General features: G+C 41.9%; 1 protein-coding gene across 1 annotated transcript in view; it reads right to left on the reverse strand.

Moving 5' to 3' along the window:
* AGBL1 (AGBL carboxypeptidase 1) overlaps nt 1-25,085 on the reverse strand; it is a 272,002-nt gene that overhangs the window by 203,089 nt on the left and 43,828 nt on the right. The window contains exons 6-14 of the mRNA XM_039557990.1: nt 24,069-24,106; nt 14,940-15,148; nt 9,595-9,760; nt 8,589-8,662; nt 6,424-6,540; nt 4,851-5,452; nt 3,490-3,573; nt 2,368-2,457; nt 1,865-2,013 (exon numbers count right to left, since the gene is read on the reverse strand). Coding sequence (XP_039413924.1) covers nt 1,865-2,013; nt 2,368-2,457; nt 3,490-3,573; nt 4,851-5,452; nt 6,424-6,540; nt 8,589-8,662; nt 9,595-9,760; nt 14,940-15,148; nt 24,069-24,106 — 1,529 coding nt within the window. The remainder of the gene's footprint in view (nt 1-1,864; nt 2,014-2,367; nt 2,458-3,489; nt 3,574-4,850; nt 5,453-6,423; nt 6,541-8,588; nt 8,663-9,594; nt 9,761-14,939; nt 15,149-24,068; nt 24,107-25,085) is intronic.

Raw genomic sequence — 25,085 nt, forward strand, 5'->3', positions numbered from 1 at the left:
TGTTCAGTTTTAGAAAACAAACTTAAATCAGGGTTCTGATGAAATCCCATTATTTCCCATGATAGAGTGAGTTAGTGAAAAAGGGGAAAGGAGAGAGGTGGAAACTGTGCCTCCTGCCTTGCTCTGCTCCTGGCCACAACTATTTCATTAAATATCCTTTCTACTGATTTGAAAGTCATGGTTTGAAAGTCAAAGTTTCATGGTTTGAAAGATGGTTAGTGCCATCTAACCAAGAGCAAAAGGGGGAAAAAAAAAAAAAAAAATCAAACCAGAAAAGTAACCAGGAGCTGTAAAGAATTGCCACCCAGGGCACTTTGGCACTACATCACAACTGGAGGCTTTTTGTCTTAGAGCGTGGGCATTAGCCCAGGAAAGTGCAGAGGGAATGTGACAAATAAATAGCATATCTTACCACTGCTCTGTGTAAAGGTTATGCATGTGCTGGAAGGGGTAATGAGCCTCACTCAGCCAAGCCAGAAAAGCTGGAGCTTCACTGCCCGCTTGGAGCAGCAGAAGGAACCCACAGAGGATTTATTTAATAGCCAACCCCATGAACAAGCCAGCCAAAAGCGAGCCATGGCTTAGCCACTCTCCTTACTCCAGATGGTATTTTCACATTTCTCTTCCAAATATATTTTTCATAGCATGCTTGAACATGTGAGTCATGTACAATTTCAGGTACTCAAAATGAGATTATAAATGCTGACAACAGCCAAACTAGCAGATAACAAACAACCTTCAGCCAATAATAGCCTGAATCTCTGGCTGTGGAGGTACTAGGGGCTACATTAAGGATTGAATTGTGGTTTAAAACAGGACATCAACATCCTTCATTTTCAGGTTCCTACCATACACACCTCACTGAATTGTTGGGTAACTCAGGTAAGCAGTATAAGATGACCAAAGAAAAAAAATCATTTTCAGTTGGCATCTATATGAATACTTGAACTACAGCCCTTTGGGTTAAAGAGTAAATGCCTTTTAACTCATCATGTCACTCATCCAGCCAGTTTCACACATACAAGCGACAAGTGATTCCAACTCCTAATTCTGTTTGTTATAGGCACATTGATCCTGAGAGAGTTGTCCTGGTGATGCTAAAGGCTGTAGCCACAGGGCTTCAGAGGAATGCAAAGTCTAATGCTATGGACTTATTAAACAGTCTAAGTCAGGTGTTGAGCTGGTGTAAATTAACAGAGCTCCATGGAAACAAACCAAAAAATTCCCCAGCCTATGCCAGCTAAGAATTCAATCCACAGTCTCCTTGCAGAAGAAATCATTTCTCTTCTAAAATGGGTATTGAAAGCTGGGATTTGTCCTGCCTGTTTCTGAGCAATGCTGCTTTCCTCCTGAACCATGACAGGAGCTCAAAGGCTGCAAGGAACAAAATTTCTTATCATCATTAATATCAACAGAAATTTCACTAGGTCTGAAGATGTCTTACTAGATAAAACCAAAGAATCATGAATATTTGTTTGAGGATTATCACATTTATTTAAATCTTAGAAGTACTTTCCAATCCTATGCTTCTCATTCAGTTCCAACAGATTGTCTTTCCCCCCCAGCTCTCCCAAACCCTAGTGCCATTCTTCCTCAGTTCTGGTCTATAAACAACAGCGACATTTATTTCCCCCCACAAATCCTCTCCCAGGTCTCAATATCCAGTTTGCTCTTCAGTCCTCCTGAGGATAAACAAAGGCTCTTTGACAAATCTAAAGTGACTTTTTCAGTGGATTTCAGGGCAGATAAGATTGAATTTACAGTCTCCCTTAAACTTATAGACATGGAGAGTTGGAAACCTTTATGGCAGTAAAAAGATATTCTTGTGAAGAGACGGCTACCCCAATTCCCCATAGGCTCCTACCATAATTAAACTGGCTGTTGAACTTCTCACAGTTGATGATGTTGAAGCGATAGGGAACTGCCGACCTCATGTCACAGACCTCAAAGTAGAACCACTGGTGGTGCTGGCTGCTGTTCACATCCGCATTCATAATTAGGTCATACTCAAACCTGTAAAGAAGAATAAAAGAAGAAAAAAAGAAGAATAAAAGCAGCGGCCATGAACACCTCCTGTCTGCCCCTGAACACACTGACAGCAGGCAATGCAGTCAGATTGATTGATATTTTGTGAGCATCACCAAACACCATTAAATACTCACACTATAATAGTCCAAATATTTTGAGCTCTGTTTTCTTAATCATGTTCCTTCCGTGACATCCAGGTGTTAAGAAGGCATAATAAGCTCCACATCATCTAACCTGCTTCCCTGGCTGACCCTTTCCAAACCCAGGAGAAGGCCACCATTCCATGCTGTGGTCACAGCCCAAGGCAGGCTGGCACAGGCCTGCTGCAGGGGTACTTACTCACGCACTTGGATCGCTTTCCGAAGGTTTCCCGACTCAAACTTGGAGAAAAATGTCAGACAGCCTGGAGCACCTGGGCTTAAGTGACTGCTGTAAAGCAAAGCAAGGACACCTGTAGCAGGTTGCTTCAAAGACAAGCCTTTCCCAGCACCTTTTTTAGGCTAAAATTGGCTTTAAAAATTTTTTTATAAGCAAGACTCTGGGAAGGAGGAAGAGGTGAACAAATCCCTAACCTTCCTATCTGATGCAGCTTTTCTCTCTACTCTTACTTATTAATTCTAAACCACATCTTTCCTTTTCCCAGTAGTCTCTTTTGTAACTATCTATGTTTGCTTTCTTTATTCCAGTTACTTTCCCACTGGACTATTCCTATTATTTCATTAATTGCAGAAGGCACTTTTATAGAATTACTGTATACTTGCTCTTCCCTCATCTGTAGAGTTTCCTTCTCCAACTGCTTAAAAAACCCTTAAATTAATCCTAAGCAACTTCATAACTTTCTCCTACCTCAAACTTTTACCTCTATTTTACTCCAAAGAATGTTCCCCAAGTCACTTATCCTTCCTCTGAATGCAATCTCTTTCAATTTGGAACCCTCTCAGCTGCCTGGTCCTACATCTTCTCACAGACCATAGCTGAGCACTTAAAGCAGTTCACAAGGCCAGATGTTTAGGGTTTTTATTCAGAAACATTGTGAGTGTCACACTTAGGGTACATCTACAACCTGTGACACTGGCTGTGCAGCCACTCAGGGGGAAATGCTGCTTCAGGGAATGAAAAAGCTGGATTCATAGATAAAATTCCCAGCACTGGTCTGCACACCTCTGTTCCAAATCACTGCATGCAATTGAGACATATCCAGGGACCATCTACAGTCCCCTTTGATATATGGATTTTCCTTGTTCTGTCGAAGTTTTGATGCTCTCCTGCGCCAGTGACTTCCACAACAAATCCTCTCCCTGCCGTCTCCTACCAGGAATTTATCCCTCCTGTATATTTTCTCTGTTAGGCCTTTACCTCCTGTGTTACTTCTTGGCCTTTATCAGAGTTGATCAAGTAAACTGAGCTCACTGACAGCACTGACAGGGCCACTGGTTGCAGCACTCAATTTAAGTGACCCACCTGGGATCATCTAAATCAAACACAGTTCTTCCTATCACATCCCCCGGCTGGATTAGGCGGCGAACATCATCAAGGACTTTGTCCCTAGGAAAAAGAAAGCAGCAAATCTTAATGACACTGTGAGAAATCTGGATATAGAGTATTCTTCTAGAAGAAATATGAAGAGTCTTAGGAAATTATTTTTAAGGACTAGCAAGAAAGGACTTTCGTGTGCTAATTCCAGGTGAACTTTTATTTCCCATTGTGACAAGAGTTCTGCTCCATCCCCACTACAACGAGTTGCCTTTTGGGTTAAATGACTGACTCTGCAAAATTTTTTATTCACTACTGGGTTGTGTCAAATTTGATTTATCCCCAGTTCTTCCCAATCAGTTCCAACTCCCAAGTGGCTATTCTTACCCCGTGAGGAAATATCTGCCATAACTTGCAAACCTAGTAGTCCGACTCATAGTGAATATTGACTCCAAGTCAAACCTATTTCTACTCATTATTAAACAGAGCTTCTCTGATCCCTGAAGATGATCAAATGTGGAATACCAGATTTTCTTCCTGACCTTTGAAGCAATGACATTATGCCTTGAAGCATGATATGATTAGTCCCATTTTAGCTGTAGAGTTACACATGTTGTGGCCATAAAAGCAGAGCTTTTAGAGCAACAGTGCAACAAGATGGTAGAGTGATGTTCCCTCTAAATAAGATTTCTAGCTTATATATTTACTGCAGAAAGAATCATTCTCTCTAGCAGTCAGAAATCAGTGGTCTTGACAAATACCATTTGATTAGTGTTGATCAACTCTAAAGTTTGGCACAGAATCCACCATCTTTGCTTCCTGCTAATAATCCCCTATACCACTAAAAAGAAATGTAAAGTCACTGCATACAGCCCTACTTAGAACAAAAGAACTGTAGTTTATAAGAGCTTTCTCTCCTAGAACAACTTCAAAACACAACTTCCCACTCATCTGAACACCTAAATAATGAGGTCCTTCCTGAGAGGACAGATAGGATTTTCCCTGAAAGAAGCAGATGGGACCAATGCTGCAAGCACTGAAGTGGCTGAATAAAGAGTAAGACTGAAGGTAAAAACATATCCCAAAAGGACACAGAGGTTTCTCCATCTCTAAAATGAACTTGTTCTCATTTGTGTTCTAACAAGGTCACAGATTCACAACCCAGCTTAGAGTCCCATTACAAATACAGGTATATTGATGAATTTATCAATTGAAATAAATCATTGGGTAGCCACAAAATTTGTTCTATAACTTCCTAAGACATTCAGAGATGTTAGAGTCAGACCCTACATAAGCCAGTTTTGAGCCCAAGAGCTCTCAATGCTCTCATGACATTAAAGCACAATCACCTTTGGACCCCATTCTTGCGCTCCAACACGGGCTTGCTGTAAGGAGGTGGCTGGTGACCCCAGAAATCCGGGAATGCCAGGTCTCTGTAGCCTGGGATGGACTTCAGACTTTTGGCCCTGGCTGCACAGAAATGAGGGCTGTGGAATGGGATATCCCCTCGGTGCTTCTCCAGAAGATTTCTAACTATATCTGAGCTCTCCAGCCTCCCTTCAGGACTAGGATTGATTGAGACCTCACAGTGAGGGTAAAACATTTTTTTGTACCAAGCAGCATCTTTTGGGAGAGGGTACAAAGCAAACACTTGACTCCTGGCTGGATCTTCCTCCTCACAGAAGTCTTTATCCTGAGCTTCTTCAGCAATGTCTCTCTTTTCATCATTCTTATCCCATCTGTATTCCTCCTTCTTTCTGCAGCTCTGCAATGGGACTTTGAAATCCTGTTCCCCTGGATTTGGTCCCATCTCTGTGACACTTTGGTTTCTCCATCTGCAGTTTGGATGTTTCACGAAAGTAGCACTTGGAATGAAATGAGAGGGAGCAGAGGGAAGACTCTCAGTCCTCTCCTCCAAGCTCTTCTTTTCCTCAGACTCAAATTCAAGCTCCTTTAAATTTAAAAAGCAGAAGAAATTAAAAGAAACTACTGACAGATTGTGCCTCCTTCCAGAGGAAAGCTTTCAAGGAGGAAAAGAGGAAATATTTACACATCTCCCAAAAACTGTACTCAACCCAAACAGCCAGAGCAAAATCAGTGCATGAACCCCCTGCAGCATTTCTCTATCCACAAAGCTGTTTCAACAGAAGTTCTCAGAAACCAAAAGGGTCCAATTGGACATGACTCAACCAAAACCAATCATTCGAACAAAGAAGGGAAGATACTTTGCAAGGCATTTTTTAAAAAATATAAATGTTACAGGAGGGTAAAGGTGGCCAATCTGTCATGCAAAACTCCACCCCACCTTCATGCAGGAGTATGATTTAATCCCATTCGACTACTTAAGGTCACAATCAATATCACAATATTGTGTCTACAGGAGATACATTAAACCAGTGATCTTTTTCAGATTAATATTTGAAACAGGGTTTTCAGTTCTCCTAAATTCCAAAACTTGTGATGAGTACAATATTCCCTAATATTTGTCCCAAACATCACTAGGAAAAAATTATTTGAAATGTTCATTTCAGTCAGTGGCAGTGCAATCTTCTCCTCTTCCTTCAAACCACTAGTTGACACTATTTATTTTTCACATCTCGTTCTGATCTTGATATTGCTGTTGAAATTGCCAGCAAGGATACAAATTATCTGACAGATCTCTCATGTGGCAATTGATTCAACAGTGCTTACTTAATCTACACCCAGAAAAATGTGCATCAAAGATCATTCCTTTTATCACTCATGATTCATACCAATAAACTACTGCAAAAAAGTCATAATCTTTGGCTTTCCAGTCCTACAAGACTTACAGGTTCACTTTTGAAATAGCCCAATCTAGATATTACTTGTCAATACTCCCTTTCAAGTATTTCTTAAATTCTGGAATATTCACAAATAAAGGAAACTGCGCTATGACCATACCTGAAAATTCTGGGAAAGTTCTGCACACAGTGCCTCATATTGTCCAAGGTCTTCTTCTGGCCGGTCAAGCACTGGCCTTGACCTCAATTTATTCACATCTGTCTCCAAGTCATAATCCTACAAGAGCAGAATTAGAAGAGCACACATATTACACCTGCCACCCGAGATGATCTCAACCATCAGTGAACTGAGGATAAGAGCAGTATCTGAAGCTTTCACAGTCAAAGGCTCCTGTGTATTAATGCACAGCCTCACCCATGTCAGATGCAAGAACCAAAGCCAATCTGTCAAGCAGTCAGCCATTGCATAAAAAAAACACCGAACAGGAAAAGCTGGAGCAAGAGGAAAGGATGGAGACATGGCATTGATGACTGGGCATTACATTACAACATTACGTTATTCAAATTATTACGTTATTCAAATAATTCAACATATCTAAGTGTGTCCCACCAAATGCCATCAAAGAAATTATTTGCTCCTGACAAACAGACTCATTTCCAAAGCTGTTATAAAAAGAATGAAGTACAATTGCCTGAATGCACCTGTGCCCATGGCATTTCAAACCCTCAGCCACACTTGGGTCACACAAAGCAGAATCTCAAGTGTTGTTTGGGCTGAGATAAAAAGGCAGTGAAGACCTGCAATGAACGTGAGGTCAGTTGAAAAGGATTTGCCAACTGAGAGCATACTGATGTGTATGTAGCTTCAAACTTGCTGAAGATTTGGATGGAAAAGAATAGATGGTTGATATGGTGACTTTTATTTTCATAGGACTCTGAACATTTCCTGACAGAAGCAGAGAGCCAAGTTTCAGTTTGGTTGGTATTGCTAGCATGCATGGATATGTGTTATGTAGCTGTGAAAATGTTTGTAAATCACATCAATACCAGGAAACATTGTGCAAAACATCTCATACAAAAAAAAATAAAAAGGCAGTTTGAAAGTTCATTATCCATTCCCTGCTTGCTTTCCCTTTAGCAAGGTTTTTTCCAGGAGATATATGACCAGCAAACCAGACAAACAGTATTTAAACTCATATTCAGAATAAGCTCTTAGGCAAAAAAAAAAAAAAAAAACCCACACCAAACCAAAACTGCTTACATCTACTTGGTAAATCCTTATGAATAATGAAATAGTTCAGAAGCATAGAGGAGCTGTTACTGAATGAGTAACTAATTAAAGAAGGAGATAAATCTACTATGAGCCTTATTCCTAATGACCATCTTGACGAGCTCCAATATTCAGATAAAAACAGCCAGACGGGGGCAAGTTAGGACAGTCAGATAATGTGTGGGGGGTTTTTCAACTTCCTTTTTTCATTGGCTGACATCAGTTTAATATTTGAGGAGAAAAGACAGGGCAAGTAATGAGAACTCCCTTTCACAGAAGTCTCAATCATTTCTAATTAGACTGTATTTGCAACTTCATTTCTTTAATTTGCTTTCCCAAGCCACTTTATGTGGATAAGACTTATTAGCAGCATTCACTACTTCACATTTGCATACGAGCTTGTTTGTATTTTCACAACAAAAAAGTTTGCGTCCTCATCCTCAGCTGGTAGAAGTTTTTTTGCCAGTTAGGTCACTGCAGGGAGACTGCTAAGGGAGAATTCAGAGAAGTATTGAATAATTCATTGTATTATTTGTCTGTGTGCAGAAGCAAATAAAGAAAGAATATAGGCTCAAATGCCCCAGCTGTGGCTTAAAAGAACTAACCTTTTCCTTAGAATAGGTGCACAGCCCAAATATGCTCTGATATGGGAAAAGAGAGGGTTAGCCTTTCCTAGATGACAAATCAATTTTCCCTAAGTGCCATTTTCCTGGCATATGCCTAGTGGATCAAAGATCCACCATTTATCTCTGACTGTGTATGTGATTCTGGGCAGTCTCTGTGCAGGAACAGAGAAGTCACCAAACCCCCTCCACCATGCCTGACAAGCATGAAAATGAATAAAAGAAATGCAGGACACTTTTTAGTGAAAGTCAGTGCATTCTCCTTTCCTTCTTTCAAGTACCCTCCTATTATCCATGAAGTGTGTTCACGTGGGACCACATGCACCTCTACATTCTCTGCTTGGATGGTCTTTCAGGGTGTCAAAATGGACAACGAAAAGTTTTACTTTCTGGTATGTAGACAATTTTGGGAACTATGGCTCATATACCTACTTCCTCTTTACTCTCCACATCCTCGTTATCCTGCTCTGTTTCAGCTTCTTCCTCTCCTTCGCTTTCACTGTCACCTGCAAAAGTAGGAAAGAAGCAGAGACCAAGGTATTCAACCTAATAACCCTCTCATACCCTGCAGAGAAATACATGTAAACTCTTCTACATGTGCCACACAGTCCACAACCCACCCATTTGTTAATCTCATATAAATGAATTTGGCACTAATTCACCCAGTTTTTAAAGCTCTGTTCTCTTGGACTCATGCACTGCCTTTCAAAACCATGACAAATGTCCCCATGATATGGATCCAACTCATTTTACAAAGCAATACAGAGATTTTCTGCTTGGCTGCAATGATATTACAGGATGCTCTTAATCTGTATTATCTAGATTAGGGTGTTTTACTGTTATGATTGTTATAGTCTTTCAGCATCTTCCACAGGAAATTGAATGCAGCAAAAATCACTTATGTGTATCATGGAGCCTTTTCTGCAGAGTACCTATCCCACCTGGGCTTGAGTTGTGCTTTCCAGCAAGGGCTCCCATCTTTTACTCATGCAGCCTGACTGCTATCTGCTTTTACTTTAGGAAGGGAAAAGGATAATAATTCTTGCAATTCTTTACTGATAAAGCTACAGGGCAGTTTTTTACCCCCCCAAACAGCCAATGCACAGGCACAATTATATCTCCCTCTGTTACTGCGGAGCAGTGGCATCTCCAGCCTCTGTTATACCCACTCTGCTCCATTATTTTTTGGATAATAGGAGAATTTTTTTCCTTTTCCTTGCTCCTTTCTGTCTTTTCTCATTTGTTCTCCAAACAGATTCTCCCAGCTTCAAGAAGACCTGGGAGTAATTTCTTCCCTCTTGAGTGACACTGCAGGTTATCAGATTAATTTTAACTGTAAACCTCAGGACTATGCCAAGTCTCCCTTCCCCAGATCCCACACTTAATTCTTATGTCATGCTCCTTTTCCTCCTACTGAACTCTCCCTTCAGCCATTTACCTTCAGATCCCTCACACAGAGGCTCAGTCTTGACATTCCCAGGAAGAGGGAAGGAATAGGAACTTCTTACAGTCACCAGAGGCAGATACTCCTTGGGGTAGCATTTTCTCAGAATATGAGTTGCAGTAGTTATGATAGGATCCAGACTTTTACAAGATAAACAGTCCTAGGAAACAAAGGAGAACAACATTAAGAATAGTCTCTTACAACAGTCCTCCCTGTCACACACAATCCCCCAGCGTAGAGCTGCTCTTCTGGTGAGAATATAATTCCCTTTACCACTCATGATTCACACCCATAAACTACAGCAAAAAGTCACAGTCTTGGTTTTCCAGTCCTATAAGACTTAGAGATTTACTCTTGCAACAGTCCTGTCTGGTTATCACTTTTCAGTACTCCTTTTCAAGTACTTCCTAAATTGTGGAACATTCACAAATAAAGGAAGATTCACTATGATTGTACCTGAAAATCATGGGAAAGTTCTGCACACGTTGCTTCACATTATTCACATTACTTCCCCTTCTTTTTATCACTTAAGAAATATGTCTGGAACAGCAAGACCTCAAGTTCCTGCAGTTCATCTCTTACAGACATACAGGCTGGCATGGACCTCAGGGGACTTCCATCCCTGAATGTAATGTGGGAGACACAAAATCTCTGAGCTCTGCTCCAAGACACTGAAGTCAGGGTATGCTGAAGGAAGCTAACACAGGTGACAGTAGCACTGAAGAAATATGGCTTTTAATAGGGATTAAAAATCTTTGTGGAGCCCATGTATATGTTTTGGCTGCCAAAACATGCCAAAGTCTGTGCTCCTGCACCTTCAGCACAACTATACTCAGAGTCATAATGCCAAAACTCACAGATATAAACTAACACAGTTAACACCACTATTTCAGTGTATTCAGGGTACACAAGGTATTCTCAAAGAGAGCATTCCCACTGTACTCTATTGTCTGTAGTTAAACCCAAGAGCTATTTTGAAAGATCACTACATATTACCTAGTCATAAAAGAATTAATAATTGCAGCATCCCACAATTCCTGCTGCTATAATCCAGAGCAGGAAATAGAAAAGCAAGGATTTTTTAGAGCCCAGGTATACTTTGAAGACACAGAATATTTTGTATTTTTGTTGTGCTGTTATGCAAGCGAACTCCTTAGACTTTTGTTGTAAAGAAAACAAACCAAAATCCCCACAGAACTAAAAGCAAAGACCCCCTGGGACATCATAGAAGTGATGTATGTCTTCATACATCATAGTGTATGTCTTCAATATAACAGAGTCAGGGAGTTTGGATAAAGGAATGATCGTGCTGCACAAGGGTGAAGTTGTTTAAAACCAGTGGGTGCAATTCTCAGAAAACCCAGCCCTCGGATTTGCCCAAATACAGCACATCGAAAGCACGGCCTCCATCAGAGTGACTGAGTGACAAGTGCAGTATCCTACCCAAATTCACAATTTCCACTCTGCCTCTCAGCATGTTTTCTTCAGTGGCTTGGAACTAAGGCTGAGCTCAACAGGAATGCAACTTAAATAAGCAGCACAAATGTGCTCTAAGGCAAAAGAGAAATATTACAATACATTCTACTGCCATTTCATAATTTTGCATCCCTGCAGCAGAGCTAAAATGGAACAACCAAGAGCGAAGAACAGATACTTCTGACAGACCATAGTTAGGATTTGGGCTGGACAAAAAACTCCAAACAGTCCAAACATTCAGCAGAACCAGGCAGAAGGCCAAAAGAACATAACAAAGAACATAAAATGGCCATTGGCACACGGGTCCTGCCTGACTAACCTGATCTCCTTCTAGGAAAAGATAACACTGTTTAGTGGTGGACTTGGCAGTGCTGGGTTAATGACTGGATTCAATCCTAAAGGTCTTTTCCAATCTAAATGATTCTGTGATTATAAAGTACTTTATTATAAATCGGGAACAGGAAAATGGCTGTATTGGGGTTCTTTAGGTTGTAGAGGATTTTACTCTGTTTTCTCATGTATGATTGAACAGCATTATAAGATTCAGTGGGATTAACCAGGATTCCTGTAGGGAGGCTAGAAAAAAAATCATCTAAAGCTGACATGCTTACAAGACTCACTACAAGAATTTTAATATGTATTTCTCTGGCTGTTTGGAAAGAGGGGGACAGAAAAGAAAATTATGAAAGCATCTCCAAGGAAAGTTTTATTATGGGTAGAGCAAACACCAAGAAGAACTGGTTTCTATTTCTGTTTCAATTTATTCACTGCTTCATATGGTTGCCTTTGCTTGGTTGTTATTAAAGGAAAGATTAGGAAAGTCTGTCTACATGTGGGAACAGGCTAATATTCTTAATAGTCTACTAGTTTAGTTTACTAAAGCTGTTCAGTTTTTGCTAAAACAGTGAGCACAGGACTGTTTAATTGCCTGCCTTGGGACAACCATCTTAATTCACTGCCAAGTGAATTTAAATAGTCAAGAACAAGGCATTTTCATCCAGACAATGAACTTCCACACTTGGAATTACTCAATGATGCTATTTGAAAGTCATATTTTTCTTTACAGCAAATTAGCTCACAGGTACAACAAGCCTTCAGATACCTTAGAGGGAATTTGTGGGACTGTTTTCATTACCACTCATAAAGTGCTCTCCGATTCCAAGGTAACACTGTTTACAAATGACTAAAAATTATTACATCAGTGTATTGGAAAAGCCCTTTTTACTGACACCTGGGAAGAAGACAGAAGACTGCTTTGCATGTGTGTAAGCTATCCCATTTATTTTATGGTGGGATAATGTGAATGAGGGAAGAGTAAATCCTTAGCTCGGAAAAACTCTTGTAAAGCTAACCCGAATTCAGATCTGCTCTTTAATCTCCACACTCAATCTCTTCTCCACTGAACCTGGAATAGATCAGATATTATGGTATGTTATACATAGAAAAAAAAGGAGGTTTCAATACGACAGTAAGATAAAAGATAGTGATGCTAATGGATGCTCCTACTGACAAACAGAGTGGAATGTAGGATAATATTATCCTGAGTACTATGGGAAGGTTAAAGAGAAACAAGACAAGTTTAAGAAACCAGATGGAAAAGTGATAAAATAACAAGATAACGTTCCATGCAGCATCTCTCCAAAAGCACATACAAACTTGTTTTCTTCTCTTAGAGTAGCAGTTCTGTCACTGCACACAAAACCAACCAGTGCTAATGTGAATATCCCATTTAACTGTCAGGAAAATCTAAGTGCACCTAGGAAAAAGGAATGGGAACAGAAAGTACTTCCTTTCCATGAATGATTTCATTATCTAAAATTATTTTTTATTCCAGGTAGAAGTTGAATTCAAAATACCTCTAAATTCCCCTAAAATATCTCTAAACTCTCCTCAAATAGAGTAACAGTAATTTCTAATCCATGTGAGGCGACAGTTTTTGAACTATTGGCTCCTCCTGTAAAGACATAAGCTTAAGGGCTATTAAAAGCTCAGGTATTTCATCTGTCCATCAGCCCAGACAATAGGCAGCCAGAGAGGATTCAATTGAAATTCTACTGGAGTTACAACAAACCCATCTTGCCAAAATGGTTTTCATTTCAATAAATATATCTGTATAAAGAAGAAAAAAATATATTTAGAAGTTTTAGAAGAACTTTTCTAGACAGATTTTAACACCTTAAAAATCTCATTAGCTGCTCAGAGTTTGATGCAGGTTAATCACCACAGCCAGCAAATTCCCTAAAGGCACCAAAATACTGTCCACACAAACAGGCATCGCTTTCCCACTCAGGAGTGGTTTGTCTTGTCCTGTCTTCATCTCCTCCTCTCTTGCTACAGCCTGTTGTCCATCTCAGGAGACAAGATTTCCCATCCTTCTATCATGAAAATTATGAAGATTTTCATGGCAGCAGCAGCCTCTGCCTCAGGTCAGAGTAGGGAAGAGCACGAGTGAGACCCCCTAGGGCTGCCAAGACTCCTGCCAATGCTTCACATCTTGGAGAGACTCTGCAAGACTGACAATATCCCAAAGAAGCAGTGAGAGAATATTGAGCTTTGAATTTATTAACCTTGGTAATTTCTTGTCCAAGGTCTTCCTAATAGCACACACTGGGAAGAAAGCAAACTGGAGGCCCCTGAAGCTGTCATTTCCGCTCCACTTCTGACCTTTGGAAGGATTAGCATTATCAGGGCTTACTGCAGCCTTAGCATGTCATTTCCTGTTTGCTCACCCAAGGTGACCCCACGTTCACACTTCCTATGCAGTTGCTCCCAGGCTGAGCTATCAGATGGTGTTAGCTCAGAAAACTTCACGGGCTGTGGAAGCCTCTCGAGAGGGAAGGAGCCAACATCCACCCTCAAGCAGCTGTTTCCATCTACCCTATTCACATTTATCCAGACCAGGGACTTCTCGTTAACAGGGGCCATAATCCCCTGGGAGGTCTGCTGGCTCTGGCCACCTCATCCTACCTAAAGAAATGGTCAATTCCTCATGTGGAAAGTGAGGTGAAAAAATCCCAGAAGCCTCCCATACACTGCTAGTAAGAAGTGACTCACAGAAGAATCCTTCACGACAATGATGGGGAAGGGGAAGAAATAAACACACTGGATCATAAGGCAATGATTTTTCTAAGGGAGAAGGAGGCAGGCTTTTCTTTCTGATGGTTCTGGAGTGAGATAATGCATAGCCAGTAAGAATGAATGAACCACTCCTATGGAATCACACAGGTCTACAATGGAAGGAATTTCCCTAGTCACTTCTCCAAAGCAGGATAAGGAAGCATTTTGCTGAGAGACTGAGAAAACTCCCACTGTTCTGTACCCACCTTTTCTATATCTTACAGGCATTCCATCCACAGGACCACAGCATCTTTCTTCAACTCACATTATTGTCTCACAAGATTAAAATTTAACCTCCTGAAAAACTGTTGATGGATGTTTCTCATTAGGAAAGGCTTGGCTAAGTGAGCAGTTTGTTTAAAAGGCTGATTGAGTGGAATTATCTGGATATTGTAAAGGAAAATCTCACAAAAGACCTAAGCAATTCCCTTATAGAGATATTGAATTATTCTTCAGGAGAAGTCCAAGCAGACAGCAGGATGCACAGGGAAAGAGAAAAGAAGCACTAAAAGCATAAACTAGAATTCCCATGCGTCCCATAGGAATGAAGATTTGTTTTAAACTGAAACATTTCAGCTTTTCTAAAGTACTAACAGTGTAAAAGTCAATATTTCTTAATGTTACCAGTTTTTTCATCTCTATGTCCTATCCTGAATTCATATAAGGATGGCATTTCCTGCAGTGGGATGTAGAACCCAGCACTAACCACCAAGCCACCTCATTTAAACACAAAAAGCAGCATTTACCTGCACACTTGTGAAGAGAATCTCCATTCCCCGGGAACCAAGGAAAGTCTCCCTGCCCAGCTGGATGTTGGTGATGTACTTTAGGCAGAGCAGGAAACCCCTACGAATGTAAATGCAGTTGTTGGAGACATCATTGCGATGCCAGTCTTGGTAGAGTCTCAGCAGTTCACCCAGGTAGCCTCTGTTCACTGCCCGGCGGCTGTTCGACTCTGAAAAGGAGAGAAAAGGCTGAATTAAACTCCTTCCTGTTTGATAGTTGTGGCTACTCAGTGCTGGAACTCAGACTTTAGTGCCTGCTCATTCTGACTTAATGGTCTTGGTTAAAAAAAATATTTTTTTACCTTTTTTTTTTTTTTGTCATTTAAAATGGCATTTGCTAAACATGAGCTATGTTCTTGGAATCATACATGAAAAAAAAGCAGCAGTGTCCTGTCTGGAAACAGGAATCCCCCCACATGAACCAAACCATGAGCCTATATCTCCCTCCAAGTGCTAATAAACTTAATTCCAGTTGCAGCACCATGAGATTTCCTGAAAGTACCGAAGCCTGTGAGGAGTGAGAAAAGCTAAAGATCAGTAAGAGTAGTCAACAGCATAAAACCTTCACACAGTGCTGCACTTCAGTCCTGAGAGAACACCTTGCTGAGATCAACAAATTCAAAAACCTTGTGGCTGTACAGTCCTGTCACAGCCAGAGAAATTATGTTTAACTTCTAAATGTATTCCCACAAATACCTGTATAATGAAAGCCATGAATCAAGTGATTCTGAAAACCCACAGTATTTAAAAATTAACAAAACACCAACATGAGCAATAGCAGTTTGGGTTTCTTTTCTGTTGCTTTCTGGCTCCAAGATTTTAAAGGTCACATTCAGATAGTGTTTAAAAGCTTAACTGCATCGGCAAGAAAATTTTAAAAAAAAAAAATTTAAAAAAAGCTTTACAAAAATATAAAAGGGGACCTATAATATTCCCTTAATCATGTAGCTCCAGGATATCAGACTGCAAGGAGAAGTTGATAAAGCTTGTCTTATAATACAAATTCTGCTAAGCATTCTAAAACACATCCCTTCACCTACTGCATTCCTTGCCCTGCCCCTCAGGACAAACATGAAGCCATACCAGACTCCAGGCTCTCTCCCTTCAAACCAACCCTGCCTAAGTTTTCCTGACTGGTCCTGACATTCCTTGCTGTGACACACATTAAAAGCTGTCAGGAGCTCAGTAATCAACTGAGGGGCCAGGTAGCATATGTAAGGCAGGAGCTCAGCTTTCTGAATAGCAATTAGCATTTGCAGCTCACAACAGATGGCTCTTGGTACCCAGAGCTGGTGGGCTCCAATCCATTGCCAGTTCATTAAACAAAGCGCCAGAGCCTCTCACACCTGGAACTTTAAAGCCATCAGTGGGGATTCACGGGACAGGAGAAGAAGCTAGAGGTTAAGTGGGAGAATAGAAAGATGCTGCCTGAAGAAAATCAGGAAGAAGAGAAGGGATAGAAGGAACAAGCAGGAAGCAGCATGGGCAGCAAACCTAGATCCTGGTGATGAAGTAGATAGAGACATTGGAAAGGGGAAAGAAGTCACCTGAAGTCATCTCAGTCTGCTCTCTGCAGCAGATTAGCAAACCCTTACCTGGAGGAGGGATTGGAGGGTTGTTCTGCTACCTGGCCTGGTCCTGCAACTTTCTCCACCACTGGCACCATCCAGCACCCACAGCCCGGGTTGCCAACTCATTTTAATGCTGCTCTGCATCTTCACACCACCCTGCTGACATGCCCCTGCACTGACCTGCTGGCCCCACAGCTATTCCAGTCCTACACAGCTCAGCCCAGGCTCCCACACCTTGGCCTGCAGCTCTCCAGCACTGCCTCCCCTTGCTCTTAACCACCTACACTAACTCTGGATTTCGAGGTTCAGTGGCTGTCAGTGTGTAGAAGGTCACCCTCCTCCTTTGACCTTCACTCTGTATTTCTGTTTTCTATTTGACTCTCAGCGAGAAAACTTTAATTGCTTGAGAATCCCTTATCAATCCCAATGATTTTATTCATGATTTCCTGTTAATCCTCAACCAGCTGTCATGTTTACTAACCTGCAGGATGACTAACCCCTTAAATCAGTCAATCTTCCTTGAAGAATTACTGAGGAAGCTCTGTAAAAGTCAGTGAGTATATAAAACATGACAAGAAGAAGAGAGTCAGGGAGCATAAGGTAGGGACAGTTTAGATCAGACTCAGAGCTTCCCTGAGCTGTTCAGGGACAGATGAAATTGGACCAGATCTAGGGTTTTATAGCCTCTAGCACTCAGTGCTTGAAGTCTAAGCTTTCTGTGTCAAAGTCAATAGGAAGAGGGAAAAAACTGGGAAGAACTATGTGTAGAGCTTCTTGGGGAATTTATTTAAAAAAAAGAAAAGAATTCTCTCAAAGTGTTCTGTGATATTTTTTTCCCCTGTCACATCTTTTAAGACAGATTTCTACATTTGAATCTCAGGTCCATGGGGACCAGAACACACAACTGTCCTATGCTTTAGTTTTAATACTCATTGAAAAGCATGGAGGAAGGTGAGCAGAATAATTTTGTCCTTTCCTCCCAGGTTTTCTGTAGTATTACCACCTTTAGGATCAAAACAGTCACTTTTCAAAATGAAGCTGAGATAGTCTATTCTGTGAGAAAGAGATGGAGAGGCAGGACTACAGTTTCCTGAGCCCTTTGATCAGAAGCAATGAGAATTAATTGCTGAAGGGGCAAAAAACACATTCATTTTGTTTCTCCTGTCTGATTTCATTGATTCTCCTCTGCTCTCCTGTGCTGTCAGTGTTTTTCTTAATTTTTTCTTCCATTTTTTCAGTTCTATAGTCAATAAAGTAGTGAATAAATGAAGGAGGAAGTATGCCAAGATCTCCAGAAGGCAGAATGGAAAACGGAGGCCTCTCCACCTGTCTGTGTCTGTTGGTCTCTCCATCTAGGGAGGCACCAGCATGGGTATCTCTCTATATTTTGGCACAAATACAGATGGTGGAAATGAATCATACAGGTACAAGCAGCTACAAGCAGCACTGCACAGATTGGCAGGCAGCAAGGACCACCCCTCCTGGAGCGAGTATGCACAATCTGTGTGGCAAGTGGCAAAATGCCTTGTGTCTTTTGACCCTCTTACTGATATTCTTTAGTTAGGCCCTTTCCTTCTCCCTGGGTATGGTCAGTGGCCAGTGGAAAGGGAAGTTTTCTTACCACACAGCTTTCAGAGGTGCCCAGGGATGGTGCTTCCTATTTTGAGTGAACTGAAGAGACTCCTGTTGTGTGAGGTCACCAGTGAGAACTCGGCCCCAAGCCCAAAAAACCTGTTTTGGCTAAAGACTGGGCTGATAAGTGGCCAAAAATGCATCAAGAGCAAAAATCTGACTCTACAGCAACCACTTTAAGCTATAAATATCTGCAGCCATCAGAAGAGCTCTCCCGTCACAGCAGCTGGATGTGTGGTACTGACCGCCCCTTGAGCAAGGACAGCTCTCAAGGCTACCCCTCAAGGCTGAGGGATCCCTTGCCTGACACCAGACATGGATTTGTGTCATGGATAAGTGGCTTTTTTTGCATGTGTGTGACATTTAAGACACACGTAGTACAGCTTACATGATCATCTTTGTATCCCATACTAACCTGAAGTGCAGTAAATCGAGTATTGCCCCTCAATCCATCTGTACTTATTAAATATTTTCCATATCCAGGTTTATTGATTAAAACTAAACTACTACTAGAGCAGATCTGTCTGAGCAATCTCTGACTCTTCTCCTAGACAGTCTGTCTTCCTAATCTTATTCTGGCATCTCTGACAGGGGAGCACTGTCTTCACCAACACCCCCAAACCTGTCCCTGGCATTCTATTTTCTTTGCAAGAGTTTCAGTTCTGCCTGATGAGACCAGGGTGAGAGGAAAATGCTCAATGCCTTCTTAGTTTCCAACATTTCTAGAACTGCCCCTCCATTTGTGGCTTCCAGAGCAGTGCTGCTCATCAGTGAAAGTCTGAGGGCTGCAGCTCAGAACATTTGAGCTGAATCATCTGTGCATTCACCAGAAACATCTGACATTAATCTCCAGCCAACATGCAGAAACCTCAAATGGCTAAAGTTGCATCTAAATTAGCAAGGGAATCACGCTAGAAAGAAACGCCCAGTTTTGACAAAATTCTTGTTCTGTGTTGGGGGACAAGGACAGACTCTAAAGTCAGGTTTACAGCCTAGTAGATGAAAGCCCCGTGACCACCAGTGCTTCTGTGGACATTTCTGAAGCCCTCTTTGCAATCCAGTCCTCTTTGAAGTGTTTGCCAGGAACATGGGTACCACTGGAAAACATGCAGTGCATTTAATCACAAAACTGAATTACAGTCAACCTGAAATATGATGAGCAATGCACTGCTTACCAGGCAGAACAAAGAGATATTTATCTTTCTGTCTATCTGCTTAAATCTCTTTGTTGATGCCACTCAGCTGATTCATTATGCCAAGAACATACTTTGCTACAGCTTGGAGATAAGAATACTCTGCTAAATTAACCCTGTGGCCCCTAAAGCAGTGAAAGAAATAAGAAAAACTCCAACCTCCTCCCTTTGCTCTAGTGGTTTCCCCTTGGGAATGGAAAATGCAAGATAGCTCCTACAGCAAAGAGAGCACAGCTGTTTTATTTGGTCATTGAGAGGTCATTTTTGCAGAGAAGAGCACAAGGGCTCCCTCTAGAAACAAAATTAATTGTGCCCATGAAGAAACTGAGTCACACATGAAGCACTGGGATCACTTCAGAAGCTGCTATTAGCTCAACTCACATTGGAAGCCAGAAGACTGCCCTGTAGTTTTGCCCTAAACAGTTTCCCTTTTCTCCTTTGCTGTTTGATATCACAGGATTTTCTGGTTGCAACTCATCAGAAAACCAGAAATAAATAAATAAATAATAAAAAAATACAGTAGCACAAAATCTACAGTGTGATTTTTTTGACTGAAGTGGTTTGAGAGAGCTTTAATAAGGATGTCAGAATTTGGAAGACTTCCTCAAATTCAGGCACTAAATTTTCTGAAGCCAGATCCTCACTGGAGGCACAAACACTGCCCATGCCAAGACAAAGAGGTAAACAATCATTATTACAGATGCCAACAAGAAAAATGCAGGTCCTTGACACTTAGGTTTCATTACACCCACCCTGAGAGGCAAAACAGCAGGAAGTTGCCATGCCCCAGGAGATGAAAGAAACCTTTTTCTCTGGAGCACTGAATTACTTTCAGTTTGGGATATGTCTGTGAATGAAGAGTCCCAGGGAAGGGAATATAAAGGACACTGAAAAATAATTTTCTTTCCTACAAAGTGGCTCTTCTCAGAGAGATAAAAGTATAGGATCAAGACTACTTGCTTCCCGAAATCGAGGAAGAAAAGTCAGACACAATGCTTGGTTTAGATTATTATGAAAGGAACTGCAAAATTCAGCTCCAATCACAATATTCTAATGATGTGATGATGGATTTGGAATCAGACTGATACTGGAGTTTGAACCCAGAGATGGATAATAAAGACTTAAACTGATGATGAGAGATGGGTACCTGGTGCAGTATTAGGCAAATCCCAGACATGGTGCTGTTGGCTACAGGAAATGGGATGGTTTAACAATGGGGTGTTTTGACTCGAGATCAAAGGCCTGCCTCACTAGATCTGTTGTGAAGCATTATGAATTCTGATGTAGAGAGTACAGGCCTTTCACACGCCCTAATCCGCTTCTGTGCTCGAACATCACTTTCTGCTCCTCAGAGGTACTTGCCCCTCCTTGATGCCAACATAAAAGGAAAAGAACAACAGTGATTAGTTTATCCCAGCAGCCACAACACACAATCCTTATGGTTCGACAAGAAAATAAAAGAAGTGGGTGAAAGGTTAAATAAAGGTTAGTTGATGAAGATGGGGAGGAAAGAGTAGGAAATGAGAGATGAAAGTCTGTGGGGGAAGACAGGAGGATAAAGACAGCAAAAGGAGGAAGATATAGAAAGAGAAAGGGGAAAGGCCATCAGCAATAACTGCTGTTGGCACACAGAATTGCCTTGATGAAATAAGCACGATCAGGAGGTCACCACAACCTGTCTTTTTAAATTGCTCATTACAATTTTACCAGGCAAGCATTGCACCAAGGGCCCTGCCTGTTTCCCCAGCCTTTTCCCTCAATTTCCGCTCAGCCAATGCCTCTGAGACCAGCTCTAGCTAATTTCCTTAAAGACATGCAAGCTGGTAATTCTGGGAAGCACAGATAGTCGGGAATAACAAACACAAGCAAAATTAGATTAAAATAACCTGCTGATAAACAAATTACCCACCCAAAATACACATTGGAATTATGCACGGTGGGGATCCCTATAATCACATCGCCACCGTGTGGCTCCCGGTCCTTCACATCCCATCCAGCCTCAGCACCCCTGGCAGGGGTTTGTCTGTGCTTGGATAGCAGGTGTCCAGTTCTATTCCGCTCCCCCCAAACTGGGAATGGTTTGCCTGGTTTATTCTAGGGTTTGGGTTCACTAAAAGCAATATGCCCCATGGTTAAGAGTGACCTGGAGGGCGTCCCACACCTCCTGAGCTCTGTTCAAGCAGGATCCAGCCCCTCCATGCCTGGGGGTCTTGAAGACACAGGAGTGTTCAGCAACGAGCTTCCCAGGCCCTAATACAGAGCTGATTCAAGAGATGAAGACAGATGTACAGAGAAGAAATAGAGCAAAGCCCAAGAAAGCTGGAAGACTGTAGCATGTGCATCCTTGGACAAAGAGGAGAGACTTTGGGAAAGTTGCAGTGCCTCATCCCACATTAGTTTATCTCTAGCTATCAGGAACTGCCTCCTCCTCCCCACCTGGGCTGAAGTGAGCATCTAGAAACTGAAGAAGGAAGAATGGACACTGGAGAGAAAGAATGGACAGGAAGAAGTAACACTGGAGGGTTTGACTGTAATACAATAGAGAAGAACAAAAAAGCTTTTGATGCTCTCATGACAATTCAGCACCACTATAGGTATTTACCAAGCAAGATGTTCAGCCTTTACTATAAAGTCAGACAGAGTTACCACGGTGGACCAGACAACAGGTATTAAAAAAGCAGTGAGGCAATGGAGGAAGAACTTGCTGTGAGCTGTTTTCTGTGTGCATGTGGGCATGGCTGGTGAGGAACAGCAACTGGAGGAACAGCATGAAAGGACTGGTAAAATACTCTGGGATGTTTGCAAAGAGCTAAGTCAGGAGTGAGAGACTGGCTGACGATCAGACAAGAAATGTCTTCTCCATATCAGTAATCTGAGCTTTCACTGATAGAAAGGTGCAGCACTACCATTAGAAGGGACCTAAACTTCTACTCCTCCTTTATTTGCCATCTCTTTGATTATCACCACATGGCAATCACTGGAAACAGGGACGCAGGACAACCAAGGTCACTCATGTCTCACTGAGTTTCGAAGCCTTTCCTCCCTGTTGTGGATGAAGCACAAGTTTGTTGTGTCCCATTGCTAATTTCTTTAGACCAGACTTCCCCCTCTGAAGCACAACAGCAACAATTTCCCAGGTCCATCTGGATTGGCAATTTTTCTTACACTGATATCTCTTTTTCAGGCATATCTTGCTTCTTGCAGTTATGCACCTGATAAGTGAGCATTTAGCATCAGCTTCTGTTAGGAAGGAGACAGAAGCCAAACAGTTTCTAGCCAGCCCATGGCTCTGCAGGTGGACAAAATCTCAAGTAGAGCTTATGGAGCCTGAGATGAAGATGGATGTTTCTGAATCCATCAGGGAGACACACTGCCATCTGCCTGCTCCCTTTAAAACTACTGTGTGCTCTCCCAGTGCAGCTCTGCTAAAAGCAAGAGGGGACACTGAACCTCCAGCAGAGCCCCGTGTATAACCATAACCCCTTGGATGACTTTGGGCTGAAGCACTCAAGGATAGGCCCACAGGGATACCCCCAGAATGGCCACCTTCTTGTCCTGTCTCTTACAGCCTTCAGCACCATCAAAATACAATCTCCCCAGCATTTCCCAGCAAGCAGGTTACTGGAATTCTCAAAAAAACCTAACAATAATCAGTCTACCACTTCACCACTGTAGCATTTTCCAGGATTACTCCCTTCCATTTAGTTTGTATCCCACCTAAAACATGCTCACGTGCTTCTGGGTGCTTTGCTTTATCCCGTTTTCATAAGCAATTTTCATGCTACACCATTCACCAGATTTGATCCTTAACTTTCCAAGAACCCTTGCACCACTCAAATGCACTGAGGCCATGGCCACAATTATGTTAACCATGACAAAGAAAGATGTCCTGGTGCAATCCTGAAAAAAAATTCATCACTTTTCCAAGCATGGTGAATTTATCTCAAGGAACCAGAGCTGTTTCTCACATCTCCTGACCCACACTTCCCAAAAGATACAACCTGCTCACATTTGTATGCAGCTACAAGAGCAGTCTGCTCCAAAAGCCTGGAGCTTCTCATGCCCTGAACCACAGGGCAGGGAAAAAACAAGACATTCTTGGCCACTCAAAACTCCAGAAATCATCCCAAAACCACAGTTCAGGCTGACTTGTGGTACGTGGTGCTCCATTTGATTTTACAGTATCAGCCCCATTTCCTAAATTCCAACTCCACTGCCTTAAAAAAAAAAAAATAGCTGAAAATAGATTATGTCTTTTCCTAAAATCACTTTACCATTCACAACCAAACAACACTGCTGTTATTCACATCCTTTTCTCCCTTTCCATGGAAGCAACAACAAATTGGGAAGGACAATAAGCATTTGTCACTGGCTGGAGGAAATCCCCATCTCTCCCATTATACCAAGCCCAGGACAACCAACGTTCCCTAAATACCAAAAATAAGGGTCCAGCCTGGCTCCCTGGGCAGTTTGCCCCTGGGCACTCCAGGCACCATCTCCCACAGGGCTGAGGGAGCTCCAAGAATCAGAACTGGTATAGGAATCTCCTGCACTACTGCCTCTTTCCTACACATTGTTCTTTGGGACCAAGGGATGAGGGAATACCAAGGCAGAACGAGGTTCAGCAGGATCATTCTGTCCAGCAGCACAGCACAGAAAGGAAAGTCAGAAAGAATACGAAGAAAAAAGCTTACTTGATTTCAGCAGAGCTGCCAGAGCCCCAATGGCTGCCCTGGGGAAAGAAGAGAGATGGAGAAATAATGTCAATTTCTTCAATAATTTTTGTAACCTTCATCTTCACAGTCTTCTGGGCCAGGCTTCCCAGATGGTCTAAACTGACAGCTTATGATGGACTTTGACAGAACTGCAATGTTTTACACCAACAGAGGATCCAGCCTCTGCAGCTGACTCTGTTATTCTAAAAGACCATTAGCCCTCTAGCTTTACTGTTACACTGATTTGTAGTGACCATTAAAATTTAAAGCAACACCCACATATCCAAAGTGATCTAGCAAGTCTTTAAACTGCTGCCCCAGAGCTTTTTCTTTGTACCAGAGACTCAGCACATGCCCACTCCAGACACAAGTGTGTCTATCTGCATCAGATGATAACTTTCATATCAAGCTGGGACATTGATGTCAATATTTCCAGCAAAATCCCACTTCTTTTTCTATTTCCCCAAAACAAACTTCATTCCTATCCTCCCTCCCAGCTTTAACTGAAAACAAAATTGAATTTCTTAACTGAAACCACATCTTGCATTGCAGGGGTATTTAGAGGGCCCCAATCAGAGGAGGACTTGTAAGAAAGCTGTTAAATCTCTGTAGTAATACTGCTTGCAGTGAGAGTAAGGGCAGGGACAGACATTTCTGAGGCCCTTCTTGCCCTTACCTGCACATTTCATTGTGCAGGTAAGCAAGTGAATATGCCTGAGCTAGCACAGCACTGGTTTGACTGGGCACTGGTCACTGACATTTGCAGCTTGAGAAGCTGAGCTGAGACATCATTGCTCCCCAACTTCTGGAGGCAAGTTCCTTCCTCATGTGGTAAAATCTCCATCCCACATGTCTCACAGAAGACTTTCTTTTCCAGTCATGTTCTGCTGGAGCAAGATCCCTGTTCTAACCTGGCTCACTGCTGTGAAGTTAAGTGCCCAGAGCTGATTAAATAAATACAGCTACAAAACCTCCATGCGCTAGGATTCCTTAAAA

This window comes from Corvus cornix, chromosome 10, assembly GCF_000738735.6.
Source record: "Corvus cornix cornix isolate S_Up_H32 chromosome 10, ASM73873v5, whole genome shotgun sequence".
Classification (NCBI taxonomy): Eukaryota; Metazoa; Chordata; class Aves; order Passeriformes; family Corvidae; genus Corvus; species Corvus cornix.